This window comes from Pelodiscus sinensis, chromosome 11, assembly GCF_049634645.1.
Source record: "Pelodiscus sinensis isolate JC-2024 chromosome 11, ASM4963464v1, whole genome shotgun sequence".
NCBI classification, from domain to species: Eukaryota; Metazoa; Chordata; order Testudines; family Trionychidae; genus Pelodiscus; species Pelodiscus sinensis.
Genome location: NC_134721.1, coordinates 30,555,803 through 30,573,964, shown reverse-complemented (window position 1 = coordinate 30,573,964; position 18,162 = coordinate 30,555,803). Strand labels below are relative to the sequence as shown.

Below are 18,162 nucleotides of genomic sequence, written 5' to 3'. Positions count from 1 at the left end.
CCATGTAATGGTCACAATCCAACACAACACATTTTAAAATAGACAAATGCAAGGTAACACATCTGACTTCTATTTCTATAGGATGGGAAACTCTGACTTGGAAGTCAGTGACTCAGAGAAGAATTTAGGGGTCATACTAGATAATACCCTTACTAATACCCTTACCATGAGCTCTTAATGTTGTGCTGGGCAGAAAGGACGAGTGGAATTCTTGGATTTATACAAAGGGGAATGGCAAGCAGACGTAGGGAAGTGAGATCTGGCTCTGGACACAGCATTGGTAAGACCACTACCAGATTTCGGTGTCCAATTTTGGTGTCCATGCTTCAAGGTTTCAGAAATACTAGTGAGAGTTCAAAGGATGTACATAAAAACCTGATCCAAGGGCTGGAAGAAAAAAAGCCTTACAATGTGAAACTTACAATGTGAAACTTATTTTGCCTATCAAAAAGAAGGGTAAATGGTGACTTGATAACTGTGTATAAGCAAAGACATCTTTATAGTGGGGGCTTTTTAGTCTTGCTGTTAAAGGAGTAACAAGAGCCAATGGCTGGAAACTGAAGTTAGATAAATTCAGTTTTGAATTAAGATGCAATTTCTTTGCAAGGAATGCCTACTAGAGACACAGTTCTTACTCCTTGAGCTCCTTGCAGTGACTGACCTTGCTCTGTATAGCAACTCTTTTTATATGGGCCTCATGGCCCCACATTGGTTGCTTCCTATACTTTTGATCTAGGATTAAATAAGTAAAGGGATATATGTAATGTAAATTGAGAGCAATCAAATAAGGGAAGACAATATCATTCACATTTCCTTTGAACTAAATTAATGCTTGAGTGAATTAGTACATTTAACATTCCTTTGATATTGGCCTATTATTGTGACTTGAGGTGACCTTTCTGCATCACACCTTTCTTCATGGACAATGAGGAGAGCAGGAAATTCTCATGATTCAGCAACTTGTCTGCAGGGGTCAGGAAGGATTTTTTCCTTGATGCATAATTAGCCAGATGTATTCTGAGTTGGAAGCATCAGACTTTGGCCACACATGGAGATGGGACAGTGGCTGGGGTTAACTAGTGCTCTGAGGTGGTGCAGAGAATCCTATCTTACACATGAGTGGAGTGTCTTGCTCACTTGCTAATATTGAAATGGAGTGCCAGATTTGGGATCAGAAAGGAATTATTTCCCACGTCAAGTTGACAGTGTACATGTGTTTTTTCCCCCCACTTTCCTCTTATTCATGGAGAATGGATCACTTGCTAGGATCAGCTCGGCATAGCTCACCTAATCAGTTCTTTGCCATTGAAAAGGCCCAGGTGGCACATCAGTCTTTCCAGTCCTCTGCATGTAACACATAAGAGGTTTGTCTTCCGAGAATGGAAATGTTTTAGTCTAACTAAATAAATGGCCTCAATATAGAGGTAACTGGGTGAAAATTGATGGCCTGCAACATACAGGATTATATCAGATTAGATGATGTATAATGGTATCTTCTAGCCTTAAACTCTCTGAAAATATAACACTATGAAAAATGTCATAGAGTATCATAAATGAATTTAGCATTTTTAGTCAGTGTAAATACTCTGAAAAACTAGTGCACAAATAGAGAAAAGTGCATACTTTGTATTCCAAAATTCATGTGAAAATGTAAAATGGATAAACCAAAATATTTATAGTCTTTATATAACCGATGATTAAAATAATTCTGGCGCATAAATACATATATAATTAGGTACTATCGATTTTATTATTTATTTGTGAGTTTACAATGAGATTATGAGTTCTGTTCATGTGGGTAAGTGTTTGCAGTCCATTTCTTGGTTTACTACTACTACTACCACTGCTGCTGCTACTTCTACTACTACTATTACTGCCACATTTTATTGAAGATTTTAAAGTCCATGTTTTCTTTTGAAATCTGTGAACCCAGCAGAGAAATGTCAGCTTGTGAAAGCATGCATTCAAATGTTCTGCTCAAACATTATTAGATGACAGTGTGATAACAAAAGGTGGGCGTAAGAGGTAAATAAAATATATACAGTGGGTGAGGTTCTCTGCTATGCCCAGCTTGTGTTGAGTTCAGCAGAGTAAGAGAGCTTGCCATGGCTCTAACATGTATTTAGAGCCTTGAACCAACTAACATTGGTATCTAAGGGTATGTCTACACTACCCTCCTAATTCGAACTAGGAGGGTAATGTAGGCATACCGCACTTGCAAATGAAGCCCGGGATTTGAATTTCCCGGGCTTCATTTGCATAAGCGGGGAGCCGCCATTTTTAAAACCCTGCTGGTTCGAACCCCGTGCAGCGCGGCTACACGGGGCACGAACTAGGTAGTTCGAACTAGGCTTCCTAGTTCGAACTACCGTTACTCCTCGTGAAATGAGGAGTAACGGTAGTTCGAACTAGGAAGCCTAGTTCGAACTACCTAGTTCATGCCCCGTGTAGCCGCGCTGCACGGGGTTCGAACCAGCGGGGTTTTAAAAATGGCCGCTCCCCGCTTATGCAAATGAAGCCCGGGAAATTCAAATCCCGGGCTTCATTTGCAAGTGCGGTATGCCTACATTACCCTCCTAGTTCAAACTAGGAGGGTAGTGTAGACATACCCTTAGGGACCATATGTGAATAGCTGGAGCATAGCACACTCTGGCTAACCTTCTCCTGTGTCCTGACACATCACCTGAATATATTTTTTCCTCCTGATCTATTAAAAAGAATTTATATTTTCATGACAATAATTGTTACCTTTGGGCTGTTTTAAGGGGACTTTACTTATAGTAGCCATTGCGTGTATGGAATGTTTGCAATACTGCTTAGCAGAAAGCAAACAACCCTGGTTCCATGGAAGCCAAATTGACATAAAAATCATTTAAATAAGTGAAGAAGACAAAAATAAAATTATGTAATGTTTTTATTTTGAATATACTTAAAACACCTTTTCCATTTTATTCTGCTCCCATGTTGAGCTGACTGGTAATAGGAGTAGCCTTGTATCTTAATAAAATTTAAAGATGGAAGAAGTCTTTTAGATCATAAGGCACACCCAACTGAAAGACCCAAGATTTCCTGACAGTCACTGCTAGCTGCTAATCATATCAACTGATGCATTGTCTAAAGCAGCACCACAGAAAGAAGTTGTTCATATTCTGTTAGACAACACTCCCCGGCTGTGTCTAGACTGCATCCCTTTTCCGTTAAAGGGATGCAAATTAGACACATCGCAATTGCAAATGAAGCGGGGATTTAAATCCCCCCCCGCTTCATTTGCATAAACATGGCTGCCGCTTTTTTCCGGCTTGGAGCATTGCCGGAAAAAAGCGCCAGTCTGGACGGGGATCTTTTGGAAAATAAAGCCTTTTCCGAAAGATCCCTTATTCCTCTTAAAATAAGGAATAAGGGATCTTTCGGAAAAGGCTTTATTTTCTGAAAGATCCCCGTCCAGACTGGCGCTTTTTTCCGGCAAAGCTCCGAGCCAGAAAAAAGCAGCAGACATGTTTATGCAAATGAAGCGGGGGGGATTTAAATCCCCGCTTCATTTGCAATTGCGATGTGTCTAATTTGCATCCCTTTTACGGAAAAGGGATGCAGTCTAGACACAGCCCCAATCTTTTATTATTCCATCTTTCTACTTACTACTCAGGCTACTAGTATGTATTCACCTATAACAAATGCCAACAATATATTTTTTTTATGTTGCTTTACATTATTTACCTTTCTGTCTCCCAGCCACAGCTATGCTTAATAGCTAGCTGGTCTTGCTGAGTGAGTATGTAAACATTAGTCTTTGCCTAAATTTGTAGCATTTTTATAATGTATTTCTCAGGAACATTGATAATATGTAAGACTATGTCTCCACATTTCCCCAGAGTTCCCTCTATGCAAAGATCTGCTTCTCCAATCCCAGTGCATCAGGCTGTGTCTAGACTACAAAGTTCTATCGGAAAAAAATGCAAATTGCGAACCGCTTTTCTTCCAGAAGAGGCTTTTCTGACAATTGGTCCCTCTACACTGGGCCAAATGTTGGGAAAAAAGCTTCTTTCTTTCTTACATCCCTTCTTCCTCGTAGAACTATGTTTACAGCGATGCCGAAAAAACACATCTGCTTTTCCGCATTCCTTAGACATGGCAGAGCTTTTCTGGGATACCTCCAGTATCCCAGAAAAACTTTGCAGTCTAGACATACCCTAGGTCTTTCACCTTTCTCCTGTAGCCCTATTTCATCCCCATTGCTCTTCCACAGATTCTATCCCTACCTCAGCATTGAGGGATCTGAACAAATATATACTATATATTTGAGAGAGTTTGTCTGTCTCTGTCTGTTTGTTCAAGAATGCCTCCTAAACATAAGAGCCAGGACCACTTAATTAAGTGTACAGCTTCCCCTTTTCATAACTTAAAGCAAGGTCAGGGTTTGGTTGTGCCAGGAAAATGGAATGTGCTTTCTCAGAAAACCATACAGAAATGAGGTAGAATTACCAGGCAGGTGAAAGGGGCTGGCTGGGGTTGCCCCCTCTCCTGTCCAGGATTGGCCCAGCCCTGAGCCTCCCACCTCCCAGGTGCCCTTTAGGGAAGGGGAGGGCTGAAGCTTTTCTCCCTGATTCATATATGAACATTGCCGGCTGTTCCCCTTTGTCAGTGAGCAAGGGGAAGGTGCAGCTTGCTGCATTCCACACCCTGGCTGGGAGGTGGTAGGGTCAGACTCCTTTGCAGATCAGTAGAGTAGGGACAGCTAGGATTTGTGCCTACTAATTAAGTTTAAGAGGTGAATGTAAAGGAAAATTGTTATACCTCTTTAATAGAACTCTAAGGACCCAGTCCTGCAAATATATAGGCATGTGCTTAACTGTGTGCCTGCAAGCATTCCCATTAATGGGACAACTGACACATGTAATGTTAAGGATGTGCACAAGTGTTTGCAGAATTGGGACATACATTTGGATCTTTTGTCTCCAAAACAATGTCAAAACAAGAAAATTCCCATCTAATTATAGCCCATTGTATCGACTATTCTAAATGTTACGTCAAATGCCGTGAAAGGGCTGTTTAGATTCAAAGAGGAGGACCAGCTTGAGCCAGTGTGTCTTCCTAATACTAATCGGTATGATGCAATTATTCAATTATCCATATTATACTTTAGTTAAAGAAAGAACATTTTAAATTACTGCATCTTTTATCCTAACACTCGCTTCTTCTTCTCTTTTACAGGAAAAAGTAGAATATGCCTTCCTGATTATTTTTACAGTTGAAACGTTTTTGAAGATTATAGCATATGGATTATTATTACACCCCAATGCATACGTTAGAAATGGATGGAATTTACTGGATTTTGTAATAGTAGTAGTAGGGTAAGTCACTCACACTTCACTTTTTAAAAAAGGCTTTAAAAACATTGTTCTGGAAATGGGGTATCATTTTTATGACAAGGTAGCTGTATGCCTTAGTCTGATGGGACTAAGAGTTTATGGCTTCTCACTTTTACTCATATATACTGTATTGTTCAGTTTACATGAGTGAGGATGCAGGATCAAATCCTAAAAGGTTTCCAGTTCAGAATGGAGAACCTTGGGATCATATTGTACAATCAGCCTCAAAGCAGAAGACCATAATGAATTAAATGAGTTCTGCTTAGAATCTGATGGCATAACAAGATCCAATATTGGAGTTCTTTCCTGCAAACTCGTGTACATATGAGTTGTCCCATTGCACCCAATGGGACTGTTCAGATGAATAAAGGTTTGTTGGGTTGGGTCCATAATTCTTCAGGGCTCAGATGTGTAGAGTTACACTGCCTGCCTCACATGCAGCACCAGAAAAGCTCTTCCTGTACCTGCTGAGTCTCCCTGGCATGAAAGAGAGATGGAACACTTCTGTCCTCTTTCATGGGGTGTCACACACTGGTACCCTCCTTACCATACAGCTTGGTGCAGAGGATAGGTTGGATCCATGACTCTGTATACATCCTGCCCTCCCTGTCCCATGTGGAGGTTCCATGACCCCCCAGGAGAGTAGTTAGGAAGCACGTCCAGCACTCTCCATTATGTAGGAACAACCCTTCTGCCCAGCCCACAAGTGTGGGGAAATTCCTTATTGCTACCTAATTGTCACTATGTAATGGTGCAAAGGCTCTGTAACATCTGTCCCTTGTTGTACCAGCAGGTTTTATATTCTGACTTGTCGTTGATTCACTTTGTGTTACATGCTACATGAGAAGACTCTACATCTGAGCATCAAAGAGTTAATCTTACTGCATATGTTCTTTTTCCCCTAAAAATGCAGATATTGTCTGATGAGACTGAAATAAGGAATTTTTTCAATAGTGAAGATCCTGTTAAGTAAAGAAATGAAAATAAAAAGGTCCCAGTGAAATGCTGCGCCATTTAATATAACTCGAAATACTGCTGCTGACTTGCACAGACAGACTTGGCATATAACATCCCATAATCATAATACAGTTTTAAAAACAGTTTAAATGATACTCAGAATTTGCCTTTTTAACTGAAATGAGCCAGGAATTTGAGAGACCGAGCAAGAGAAGGAGACCTGCCCCGACAGAGGGAGAGATAAGCTGGCAATTACCTTGGGGCCTGGAAATTCAAAGGGGCCTGGTCTCCTAGCCCCAGCCGTTGGTACTGCAACAGCAGTGGCTGGAGCTTCAGGCCCTTTAAATTAGGAGGGCTGACTGTCCTTAGCCCCGCCCCTTTTGTCCACGGCCCGCTTCTTCTGAGGCATGGAACTGCCCTCCCCACACCTTGACCCGGATCCAGTGGTGGCTGTCAGTCCTGCTGTTCCAACGTCACATCACTGAGGTATAAAATAGCGTATGGGGAGACTGTGTTATACCATCTTGTACGTTACCTCTATATTTGGCTCTGTCTCAAAAACATCATATTATGACAAGAAAATTATCACCTAGTTACTACAACTGGATAATTTTAATTACATCAAATGTTAAGCCTGAATCCAGGTAAATAAGAATTGGATTGTCTCCCATCAAATATTCATTTTGTGACCCAAGTCACCAAACCAGAATAAGAAGGCTTATTGTATGAGGTGCAAACCATGTAGTCAAAGATCCAACCCATCATGACAGAGTACAAGGAACCCTAAGAAAACACAGGTCAGTGCTCTTACCCAAGCACCCACGTTTTAAGATAATCAGTTACAGAACATAAGGGCCAGTTATTTGATTTACGTACACCCTTAAGAGAGAAGCCCACTGAAAAACTGATTTTTGTATTTGACCCTATGTAGAAGGAAAATCAACTTTGGATATGATTCTTTTTGAATTAATTCATTATGGAACTTCATTAGACATTTTAATAGCTTCAAAGGACTGCCATTGGTGTCCAGCATTACACGCATTAAATTAAATGCTTTTATTGTGCATTGTCAGCACAAAATGTAATGGTTTCAAAGGCGAAATCATTACAGGTGTTCCAAGGTGCACATCTGTAAGACAAGAAACTATGATGCATATACAGAAAGCAGTTTTCTAGAATAAATAATTTGGGCATTTAATTGAAAGACTATTAAATGGCCTTAATGCACTGTGTTGGATAGTAAATCTTATGTTTTCAAGAAAACCAAGTGCTTGATGGCTTTGCAGCTTGATGAGGACTGATATATGCTGGCACAGCTGAAAGTCAGCCCTGCACTTTTTTCTCTGTCCCAACTCAGTCAAAACTCTCATTGAAATCAATCAGTGTATTGCTTAGGGAATATTCCACCCACTTGTTTAGTGCCTAGTCCTCCATTTTCTTTTCAGGCTAAATTTCCACTGATGTCAGTGGGAGCTTTGCCTGAGAAAAGGCTCCAGAGTCAGATCCCAAAGATGGAAGTTTGCATAGCAGTTCTCTGTACCCATGGACCTCTGGTTTGAAGGAATTACTTATCCACTAAGTGCCTGACAGCCTCTCCCCCACTCAGGCCTGATTCAGCAATGTACTTAAGCATCTTCCTAACTTTAGGAACCTGAATATTTTAATTGAAGTCAATGTGATTACCTGCATGCTTACAGTTAGGCCCGTATATAACTGGGGGATAAACTGTTAAATGTCTGCATTCTGCCATCTCTTAAAATATGTTGATCTCTGGATTTGCATAAATTCAGTTGGTCAGATCAGGACCCCAAGATCTGAGAACTCCTAGGAAAGGGGAGTGAGTGATCCAAGTTGGGTGTTCATGGGCTCTGGGAAGAAGCTTCCAGTATTCCATTCTGGCAAGCTACTAAACATAACGGCTGTGTCTAGACTGGCCAGTTTTTCCGGAAAATCAGTCGCTTTTCCGGAAAAACTTGCCAGCTGTCTACACTGGCTGCTTGAATTTCCGCAAAAGCACTGACTTCCTACTGTAAGAAATCAGTACTTTTTGCGGAAATACTATGCTGCTCCCATTCGGGCAAAAGTCCCTTTTGCGCAAAACTTTTGCGCAAAAGGGCCAGTGTAGACAGCTGAGATTTGTTTTTCGCAAAAAAGCCCCGATCGCGAAAATGGCAATTGGGGCTTTTTTGCGGAAAAGCACGTCTAGATTGGCACAGACGCTTTCCGCAAAAAGTGCTTTTCTGTAAAAGCGTCTGTGCCAATCTAAACGCTCTTTGCCGAAAATGCTTTTAACGGAAAACTTTTCCGTTAAAAGCATTTCCGGAAAATCATGCCAGTCTAGACGTAGCCAACATGTTTTTCAGCAGCACTGCAATTCTGGATGCTTTATAACTAGAGCTGTGAAAAACCTTCCAGACAAAACTCAGAAACAGAGGAAATTTGCCTGCTTTCATGTCTATTTTAGAAACCTAAAATACAGGACAAGTTCATCCAAATTTTTGCTGAGGTCACACACCTTTCAGTGGAACAAGGCTGAGTAGATCAGGCATTGGGTGATAGATCTGTGTGGAAATCTGTATATTGCTCACTGTGGCTTACATGACTCAGACCTGAAATCTAGCAAAACATGGAAGTTTTCACAGCCCAAATAGAAGTATAGCTGCAAAATTAAATACACTTTAAGACCACCTGTGACCTTAACTGGTTGCTTCAGTTTTAACTGTCATTGTAACTGAACTTCCATTCTAAGAGTACTTTTGTCATTGACTTCTGTCATCTAAGAAATGCGTTATGAAATGTCTGACTGTAAGGAAGGCCGGGTTTTTGTTGTTTTTGTTTGTTTTTTGCTATGTTTAGTACGTTGAACTGTAGTGTCATTGGGAGTTCATATCATTTACACAATTTAAAACTGGTAGTTTCTTGTCATTATCTGTTTAATGTTCTAAAAGAGAGATTGATTTTTGCAAACCTCATATTCCATAATGGTTTAACAAAAAGCAACGATGAAGTAGCTTCATCTGTGTAAAACTGGCAAAGTGTAAGCTAATCGAATGTTAATGTAGTGGCTATTATGCGATCATCTTTCTCTTAGAGGAGTAGAAGCTCTTTTACTTCATAACTCTTCTGACATATTTTAATACATAAATACATGTCTCCTTCTGACATCTGAACAGCTTTTTCAGAACTATCCACAGTTCAAGCAATTCCTAACACTTTTGATTACTTGGTAAATGGTTGGTGATGATGACCTTGCTTTTCTTTTTATTTGGTAGATTGTTTAGTGTAATTTTGGAACAATTAACCAAAGAATCAGAAGGAGGTAGCCACTCAGGTGGCAAACCAGGTGGCTTTGATGTCAAAGCCCTAAGAGCCTTCCGTGTGTTGCGACCGCTCCGACTTGTATCAGGAGTACCCAGTAAGTTATTTTATATTTAATTGTGTTGGTGTGAATAAAAGAACCATTATATTGTATTATCTTTCCAGATTATTTAACCTTCTTTCTCCAGAGAGTAGAATAAAAGTGACAGGATGAAGCTGACTTTAGTTATCTGGTTATGTAGATAAAATGTGTTTCAAGATGTATGATATCCTGTTTGAAGCAGCATAAGGGATTGTGAACTCATTCAGTGTATGATCATCTTACACAGTTCAGGAGGCAGACAGAAGAGTACATTTAACTTTTAGGAATTTTATATGAAGTAAATTACATAGCAAAAGAAGATGCTCCAGATACTTTTTTTGGGTATCAAAATCCTGGGAAATTTACTATGTAGGTAGTCCTAAAATTGACTGTATGCAGGTAAGTGTACACCACAGCAAAAAACATGTTTTCTGCCCTCCCTGCACACAAATAATTCCTGTTGATCTTAACTGCATTCATGCCTCAGGGAATAAAAGAGCAATTTTCAAAACTAGAAAACTTGAAAAATAGAGACTTTATTTTAAAAGAAGATATTTGAAATTTCTAATTATTCTTTCTATTTCCTTTTAATTCATTACTAATTACTGGTGTTTTGAGTTGACTGGTGTTTTGTTTCTCACATTTGATCCAGCAGCAAAGTAAAAATGCGGTGTTTATTACATCATAATCTGTTGCCATGGAAATAATTGTGATGGTACAGCTTCGTTAAAATAACTTCAGTGGAGAATCAAGCAGATGGGGAGAGGAAGGTTGAGCTGTGAGGGAGAAAACCTTTGTTTAAATATACAAAGGAGACTGATTCTGTCTTCTTTGATATCTGGCCACTCCTAGTCACTTGTGGCTTGAAGTGTTATCAGTGAGAGCAGAATTTGACACATATACATTTAGGCTACGTCTACACTGGCCCCTTTTCCGGAAGGGGCATGTAAATTTCACTAGTCGTCGTAGGGAAATCCGCGGGGGATTTAAATATCCCCCGCGGCATTTAAATAAAAATGTCCGCCGCTTTTTTCCGGCTTTTAAAAAAGCCGGAAAAGAGCGTCTAGACTGGCCCCGATCCTCCGGAAAAAGTGCCCTTTTCCGGAGGCTCTTATTCCTACTTCAAAGAGCCTCCGGAAAAGGGCACTTTTTCCGGAGGATCGGGGCCAGTCTAGACGCTCTTTTCCGGCTTTTTTAAAAGCCGGAAAAAAGCGGCGGACATTTTTATTTAAATGCCGCGGGGGATATTTAAATCCCCCGCGGATTTCCCTACGACGACTAGTGAAATTTACATGCCCCTTCCGGAAAAGGGGCCAGTGTAGACGTAGCCTCCGGGAAAAGAAAAACTATAAAAACTATGTAGAAGGTAAATTAATGTGTCCAAATATTTTAAAGTTGTTTTCGGTGTATCAGTTTTCAAGATCTTTACTGTATAGCTGCAGTGCTCTCTAATAGCATTGTAGGCCTTCTGGAGACCTTCAATGAGCTCAGTGCAGCTGGATTTCCCCTGCATCTGCCTGCCCTAAGCTCATTGCAAGATGACCGCCTGAGCACAGGATTCTTCAAGATTCTCCAGTTGATGTAAAATCCCAGCCCCCACCTTGAATTCATTCCATCTAAGGGGTTTGGATTCTTGTTGCTGCTTTTCAAGCATTGCTTTGTATTACATTAACATCGCTGAATGCAGACCGTGTTCAGTTAGAATTTTGGAACAGACTACAACGCTTTAAAATCTTTCAAAGTGGCTCTATGCTTCAATATTCACTTTTGAGCAGCTTTAAAATTCTGATTGTGCTGGTGGAGGAAGATTGTGGTGAATCTTGTTCGGGGGAACCATAGATTTACCACACTTTTAAAATTGATGGCATGCTATATTTATATATGTTTCTAATTATGTTCTAATTCCAGCAGATTTCATAATCAGGAAAAGTTAATTCCATAGAACGTCTGGCTCAATACCTTTGTGTATGCTTTTTTTTTTTTAGGTTTACAAGTTGTCCTGAACTCCATTATAAAAGCCATGGTTCCCTTGCTCCATATTGCCCTTTTGGTATTGTTTGTAATCATAATCTATGCTATTATAGGATTGGAACTTTTTATTGGAAAAATGCACAAATCATGTTTTCTTGTTGATACAGGTAAGTAATGAAGCCATTAATTTATACAAGGGACCAATCTCATTCCCTTTAAAATCAATAGGACTTCAGCAGAGGCCCTAAATGTTAAAACTACTGTAAATCTGAGTTTCCATAGGGATGCATGATTTTGGGAAAAAGCATGTCAAAAAATTTAGCCAGTGGGTCAGCTCAATAATGCAGCAGCAGCAGGAAACACAGTAATTGGACTTTGAATCCCAAGCTAGTGCAGAGCTAGTCATATCATAGAGCGTACATACCCTCCTGAGGCAGAAAGCTGGCTGTCTCTCTACTTCAGCACTTTGGGCCGCATGATTATAGGAACAAGCAAGTTCTGAGATGAGTAATAGACTAATCCAATCTTCCTACATTCAGATGGGGATTTAAATGATACTGTGAAAACATTTTATATGGGAGGTCTTCAGAGGAATGAAAGATTATCAGTAGAGAAATGAAGTTTTGTAAGTAGAGTACGTTTCCACTAGTGAGTCTGGAATCGAACAAACTAAATGCATGATCTAGTCCGGGACTACTTATCTGTGAAGAGGAAGGAAGTTGTTAATATGGGATGGAAGGAAGAAAGAAAGAGTAATGAGAAGTAAGCAAATGTTTGATCAACTTCAGTAACAGAAAGATTTTTTCAGATATTACCCAAAATTGTCAACATGCTTCCTTTCATTTGCACTGTTGTAGTCAGGCTGGCTCCAAGACATGAGAGAGATAAAGTGGGTCAGATAATATCTCTGGACCAGCTTCTGCTGGTGAAAAAGTCAAGCTTTTGACCTGCACAGAACTGTTCTTCAGGTCTGGAAAAAGTATTTGGTGTCACAGCTAAATACAAGGTGGAACAGAGTGTTAACCCCTTGTGATTAACAATTTGTCCTACCTTCTGATTTGCTGTGACAGTCCAATGACTGTTTTCAGATTTGAAGAAGAGCTCTGTGTATATAAAGCTTATCTACTTCATCAACAGAAATTAAAATATATTACCTACCCACCTTCTCTCTTTCATGTCATTGTTATTTCATATGAAGTGTTTTCTCTGTTCATTTTTGAGTATGACAACATTTATAAATGTAGGATGTGATCCTGAGAGATGATGAGCACCCTGCATCAAACCTTAGATCCCCAGCACTTTGCAGGATTGATACTTGAATGAATAATCTCTGCAAGTGATGCTTGCGTCTTGGCGTTTCTCCTCACAAGCAAGTTAGTCACACACAAAAAATTGATACTGCAGAATTCTGAAATATTTTTTGGTCAATTTCAGATATATTAGCTGAAGATGATCCAGCACCTTGTGCGTTCTCAGGGAATGGACGTCAGTGTGCCATGAATGGCACCGAATGTAAGGGCGGCTGGGTTGGACCAAATGGAGGCATAACCAACTTTGACAATTTTGCCTTTGCAATGTTAACTGTGTTCCAGTGTATAACCATGGAAGGATGGACTGATGTGTTATACTGGGTAAGTAACTTAGCAAGAAATAGAAATCTCTGAACTTTGCTTACTATTAAATAAGCTTCAATATGCAGATGAGAAACTAACTGTGTTTAACAACACTGTGAGCAAGAAATCTTGGCAAGATAGTTCTGCTGTAAAGGAGCACAGCTGCACTCTTCTTTCAGTCACAGCATCTCACTGGATTCCTCAGGCTAAAAAGCCCTTTCAGAAGCAGATTTCTTTATTGCTGATTTTTGTAAGTCTATTCCATTAGGATACATTTAATCTTATATTTATGTCCCTTATACTAGCATCCTTTATGCAAGCCTATAGTTTTGAAGTAGGTCTTTTCTGATTTTGTTTAAAAGCTCTCTTTCTGCATCTTCATAGTATTATAGTAAATTAGATCCACGCAAGCTCTCAGCTGTCTTCATTTGCCTTGGGGACTACATACCATTTTTTCAGACATGCCAAACATTGACTACCATGCTTCAATAAAGGTTTAGGCCCAAGTATGTCACCATAGAAACAGCAAAAATATATGCCAGAAGCTATCACAACTGAATAGGAACCAACCCTGAAAACATTTATGTATTTCCAAGCACAGTACTTATTTTTTGGCATTATAGTAGACCTAAAGACCCAGTTGAGATTGGCATACCATTGTATCCAGCACTGCAATGGGGCATAATGAGAAGCAAAGATTTTATGATGTAAATGAACAATCAGAAGGAGATATTTTCACCCACATTTTACAGAGCAATTAAGCCACAGATTTTTAAAGGTAGTTAGGCATCTAAATATGCAGATATACACCTAATGGGATTTGCCAAAGAGTCTAAATCCCATTACAGTCAATGGGAATTAAGCAGTTATCTGTGTATTTAGGCCCCCCAGTACCTCTAAAAAACTGACCCTAAGTAATCTCCCTAAGGTCACACAGGAAGCCTGTCGCAGAATTGTAGTCTAGTGCATTAACCTCAAGACCAAACTTCCTCCTTAAAGTCAATGGGACTATTCATAGTAATCACTGTGCTCAGTAATAAAGTGTTCACAAAATCAGGATGTTAGTAAATATAAGAAAAAAAACCCTTAGATTTTAATGAACTGATGAAACAAGAGAAAAATGGTGAATTAAATATCCTGAACAATATGATGTTAAAATGGGGGGGGGGGAGGTATGTTACCAAAAGTGAACTTTTTTGTTGCTGGAATTGCAACCTGTAAGTGAGTCTGTGGGTCTTTTACTCACAGTAGCCCATGAGTTGGATTGCTGTGTCATGAGTGTGACCAAGTAGGATTAATTGCAAATATCAAAATCGGCTTTGAAATAATTAATGCAGTAAGGGTATTTTATTATCCAGTGAATGGGTACTTATGTAGCCCAGGGTTATTTGTTGCAAATGAAGATGAAGCATAGTGTAGCTAAAAATGAAATAACACATCAAGATGTGTAGCTCTGGCATTTATTCCAGCATGATATTGAGTTGCCTAACTACAGAAACATTTCTTAATATGATATCACAATTACAAAATAATTAAAATGGCAAATCAACAAACTCTAAGATTGCAAGATACAAACTTGGCAAAATATTGAACTTTGCTTACCAGAAAATACAGTTAGAGCTCTGAAAGACAGCCCAATTCTGCACTTAGTAGCTTACTTAAAATGCAGGCTTGGGTCCAAATCAGACACTTATGACATTAAGTGTTACTCATATAAGGTATATTTTTTGCTTTCTATAATTTGGTGCTTGTTTCATGGAACAATCAGATCATGTACTTGTTATCTCTTTCTATTTCTCACTGCTTCTTTTGCTTGCTTTCTCTACTTATTGTTTCCTAATTTCCTCTGGAGACTTTATGAATGCACAATTTGTGCATGTGTTTTATGCCATTTGTATTTGTGTTGAGGAAAACAATATCTCTCCCATGCCCCATAACAGAGAAGGAAAGGCAGAGGAGGGTGCATAGAAAACACATGCTCTTTTAATTTTTAGAAACAAAAGCATACCCAGATTTTTGTTATGAACCTATTTATTATTTCTTTTAATATATACAAAGATAATTTATCCTAAAATATGTAGGAAATATAACACATTTTAAAATACATAATTCATACAGAATAATAATAATGGAGATTGCCTATCTCCTAGATAGGGAAGGGACCTTGAAAGATCATTGAGTCCAGTCCCCTGCCTTCACAGCAGGACCAAGTACTATCCCTGATGAATTTTTGCCCCAAATGGCCTCCGCAAGGATTGAACTCACAACCCCAGATTTAGCAGGCCAATGCTCAAACCACTGAGCTATCCCTCCCCTTAATAAAATAAATAAGGGAGCTATCCCTTAATAAAATAAAAAAGGGAGCTATCCCTCCCTCCTTAATAAAATCAATTAATTAAGCTGAAAACTTTTCTTCCTTTAATAATTAATCACCCAGTTGGTTCATCAGATGAAAAAATAAAAATAAGCCCTCTGTTATAAAAGTAAGACCTCCATCATAAAACTCCAGACTCCCCAAACATTAAAAAAACAAAAAACAAAACAGATGAACCTTGCAATATGCCCGTAAACTCATCAAACTGAGGCTATTTGAGACCAAGAAAGTCAGTAACAAGCCAAGCTGATAACTGACTCCTTATATAACTATACAGTTTTTCCACATGAAAGATATTTACAGTTACAAAGGTATCACTTTTCATTTCATTGCAAAAGACCTTGAGGTTATTGAGCAGAAACTCAAAGACTCATACCCACCTTGTAAAATATTCCAAATATTTTGCTCTGAATTTGATTTGAAGACACTATTTTATATATGTAATTTAAATATATAATTAATTTGTTGAAAATATATTAATTAAATAAGTAATTAATAAACAATTTATTTATATATTTTAATTTAAATAACACTGGTTCTTGGCCCTCTCTCTCAGTCGATACAATACACTTTTGATTGCTAACCTAGCATCCTTTGACCAGATGGAAGAATGTCACTTTTCTCAATTTGGTTTTAACTGTTGATGAAGCTGTGGCAGGTTTATCTGCTATTATCTAATACAGGCAGTCCCCAACTTACGTCGGATCCGCAGTTATGAACGCGGCTTTTCTCGCCCCGGAGGACACGGACTGCAGGACCTCGCGGTCCTGCCGCCCGTGTACTCCGGGGCGAGAAAAGCTGTTCCGCGTCTCCCTGGTCTGCAGACCAGGAAGACGCGGAGCAAAGCCGCGGAGGGGCTCGGGTAGCCGGGCAGCCCAGGCGTGCCTGGGCTGTCCCGCTGCAGGCGTGCTCCAAGGCTTTGCTCCCCGTCTCCCTGCAGACCAGGGAGATGGGGAGCAAAGCCTCGGAGCACGCCAGCAGTGGGACAGTGCGGCGCGCCTGGACTGTCCCGCTGCCCACGTGCTCTGTGGCTTTGCTCCGTGTCTCCCAGGTCAGCAGACCAGGGAGACAGAGCAAAGCCGTGGAGGACTTGGGCGTCCCCACCCCCATCTCCCTGGTCTGCTGGGGGGGTGCAGCTAGTGCCCCCCCCCCAGCAGACCAGGCTTTTCTTGCCTACCCCTGGGGTAGAGCAGCTGGGGGCTGCCAGGTTGGTCCCGCAGCGCTGCTCCGGACCAACCCGGCAGCACCCCAGCTGCTCTGCCCCAGGAGTCCTGATTCAGCCGCTGCTGGTCAGTTTCAGCAGGGGCTGAATCAGGACGCCTGAGGCAGAGCAGCTGGGGTGCTACTGGGTTGCTCCAGTAGCGCCGAGGAGCCGCGCTACTGGAGCAACCCAGCAGCAGCCCAGCTGCTCTGCCACAGGCGTCCCCAAGTCAGCCGCTGCTGAAACTGACCAGCGGCTGACTACAGGAAGCCCGAGGCAGAGTTGCTCTGTCCCAGGCTTCCTGGAATCAGCTGCTGATCAGTTTCAGCAGCAGCTGACTTGGGGACGCCTGGGTTTCTTAAGTTGAATCTGTATGTAAGTCAGAACTGGCGTCCAGATTCAGCCGCGGTTGAAACTGATCAGTTTCAGCAGCGGCTGACGCCAGTTCCGACTTACATACAGATTCAACTTAAGAACAAACCTACAGTCCCTATCTTGTACGTAACCCGGGGACTGCCTGTAAGTGAAAAACTTTTGGTAATAACAGTGAAGAAAAGTATAAAAGTTTTGTGCTGTCGAGCGATCGTACATATTTGTTTTGAATTGAAACAAACCCCCAAAACCCTCCATTATCTCTGTATTTTAACTTGTGTTTATGTTTTTGTGGGCTCTTTATAGTTTTATGAAGTTATTGATGGAGACAAAATAACATGAGAGCCAAGTCTCCTAATGGTATTTCAGTAATCCAGATGCTGAAATGCAGTCAGGAGAACAGATCCTTTCTAAATGTGGCATTGTTCATAGTTACCTAAAGTGTTGAAAATACAAATACAACGATAAGAATCTGCACACACTCCTGGTTTTCATTTGTTCACTGTGTGACCAGTAAAACTGCCTATATAGCATTATCTTGTGGGAAAATGTCAATTGGGTTGGAGTGAGTATGTGCAATGTTTTGTATCCAGATGGATATTTTCAGATGAGATGTCCTGTGGTGCTGGAACACTTTATATAGTGGGGGCGCTAAAAGCCAGTGGTCTCTAAGCTTTATAATTCATGCCACCCTTACTCCTGTCCTTGTCCCTTCCCTCAGAGTGAGGAGCTTGGTTGCGACCACAGCTAGGGGTGGGATTAGTTCTCTGGGTGTGAGGCTGGCAGCTAGGACCTCATGTGTGGGACCAGAAGCAGAGCCCTAGACACAGTGCCAGCAGGAGGCAGGACCATAGATATGGGATCAGCAGCATCTGGGAACCCAGGCATAGGGCTGGTAGAAGCTGGGA

At 40.5% G+C, this 18,162-nt stretch overlaps 1 protein-coding gene across 1 annotated transcript in view; it reads left to right on the top strand.

Annotated features, from left to right (window-relative positions):
* The window catches only part of CACNA1D (calcium voltage-gated channel subunit alpha1 D), a 365,513-nt gene that overhangs the window by 128,950 nt on the left and 218,401 nt on the right, over positions 1-18,162 (top strand). The window contains exons 4-7 of the mRNA XM_075938914.1: positions 5,209-5,348; positions 9,596-9,738; positions 11,709-11,861; positions 13,129-13,325. Coding sequence (XP_075795029.1) covers positions 5,209-5,348; positions 9,596-9,738; positions 11,709-11,861; positions 13,129-13,325 — 633 coding nt within the window. The remainder of the gene's footprint in view (positions 1-5,208; positions 5,349-9,595; positions 9,739-11,708; positions 11,862-13,128; positions 13,326-18,162) is intronic.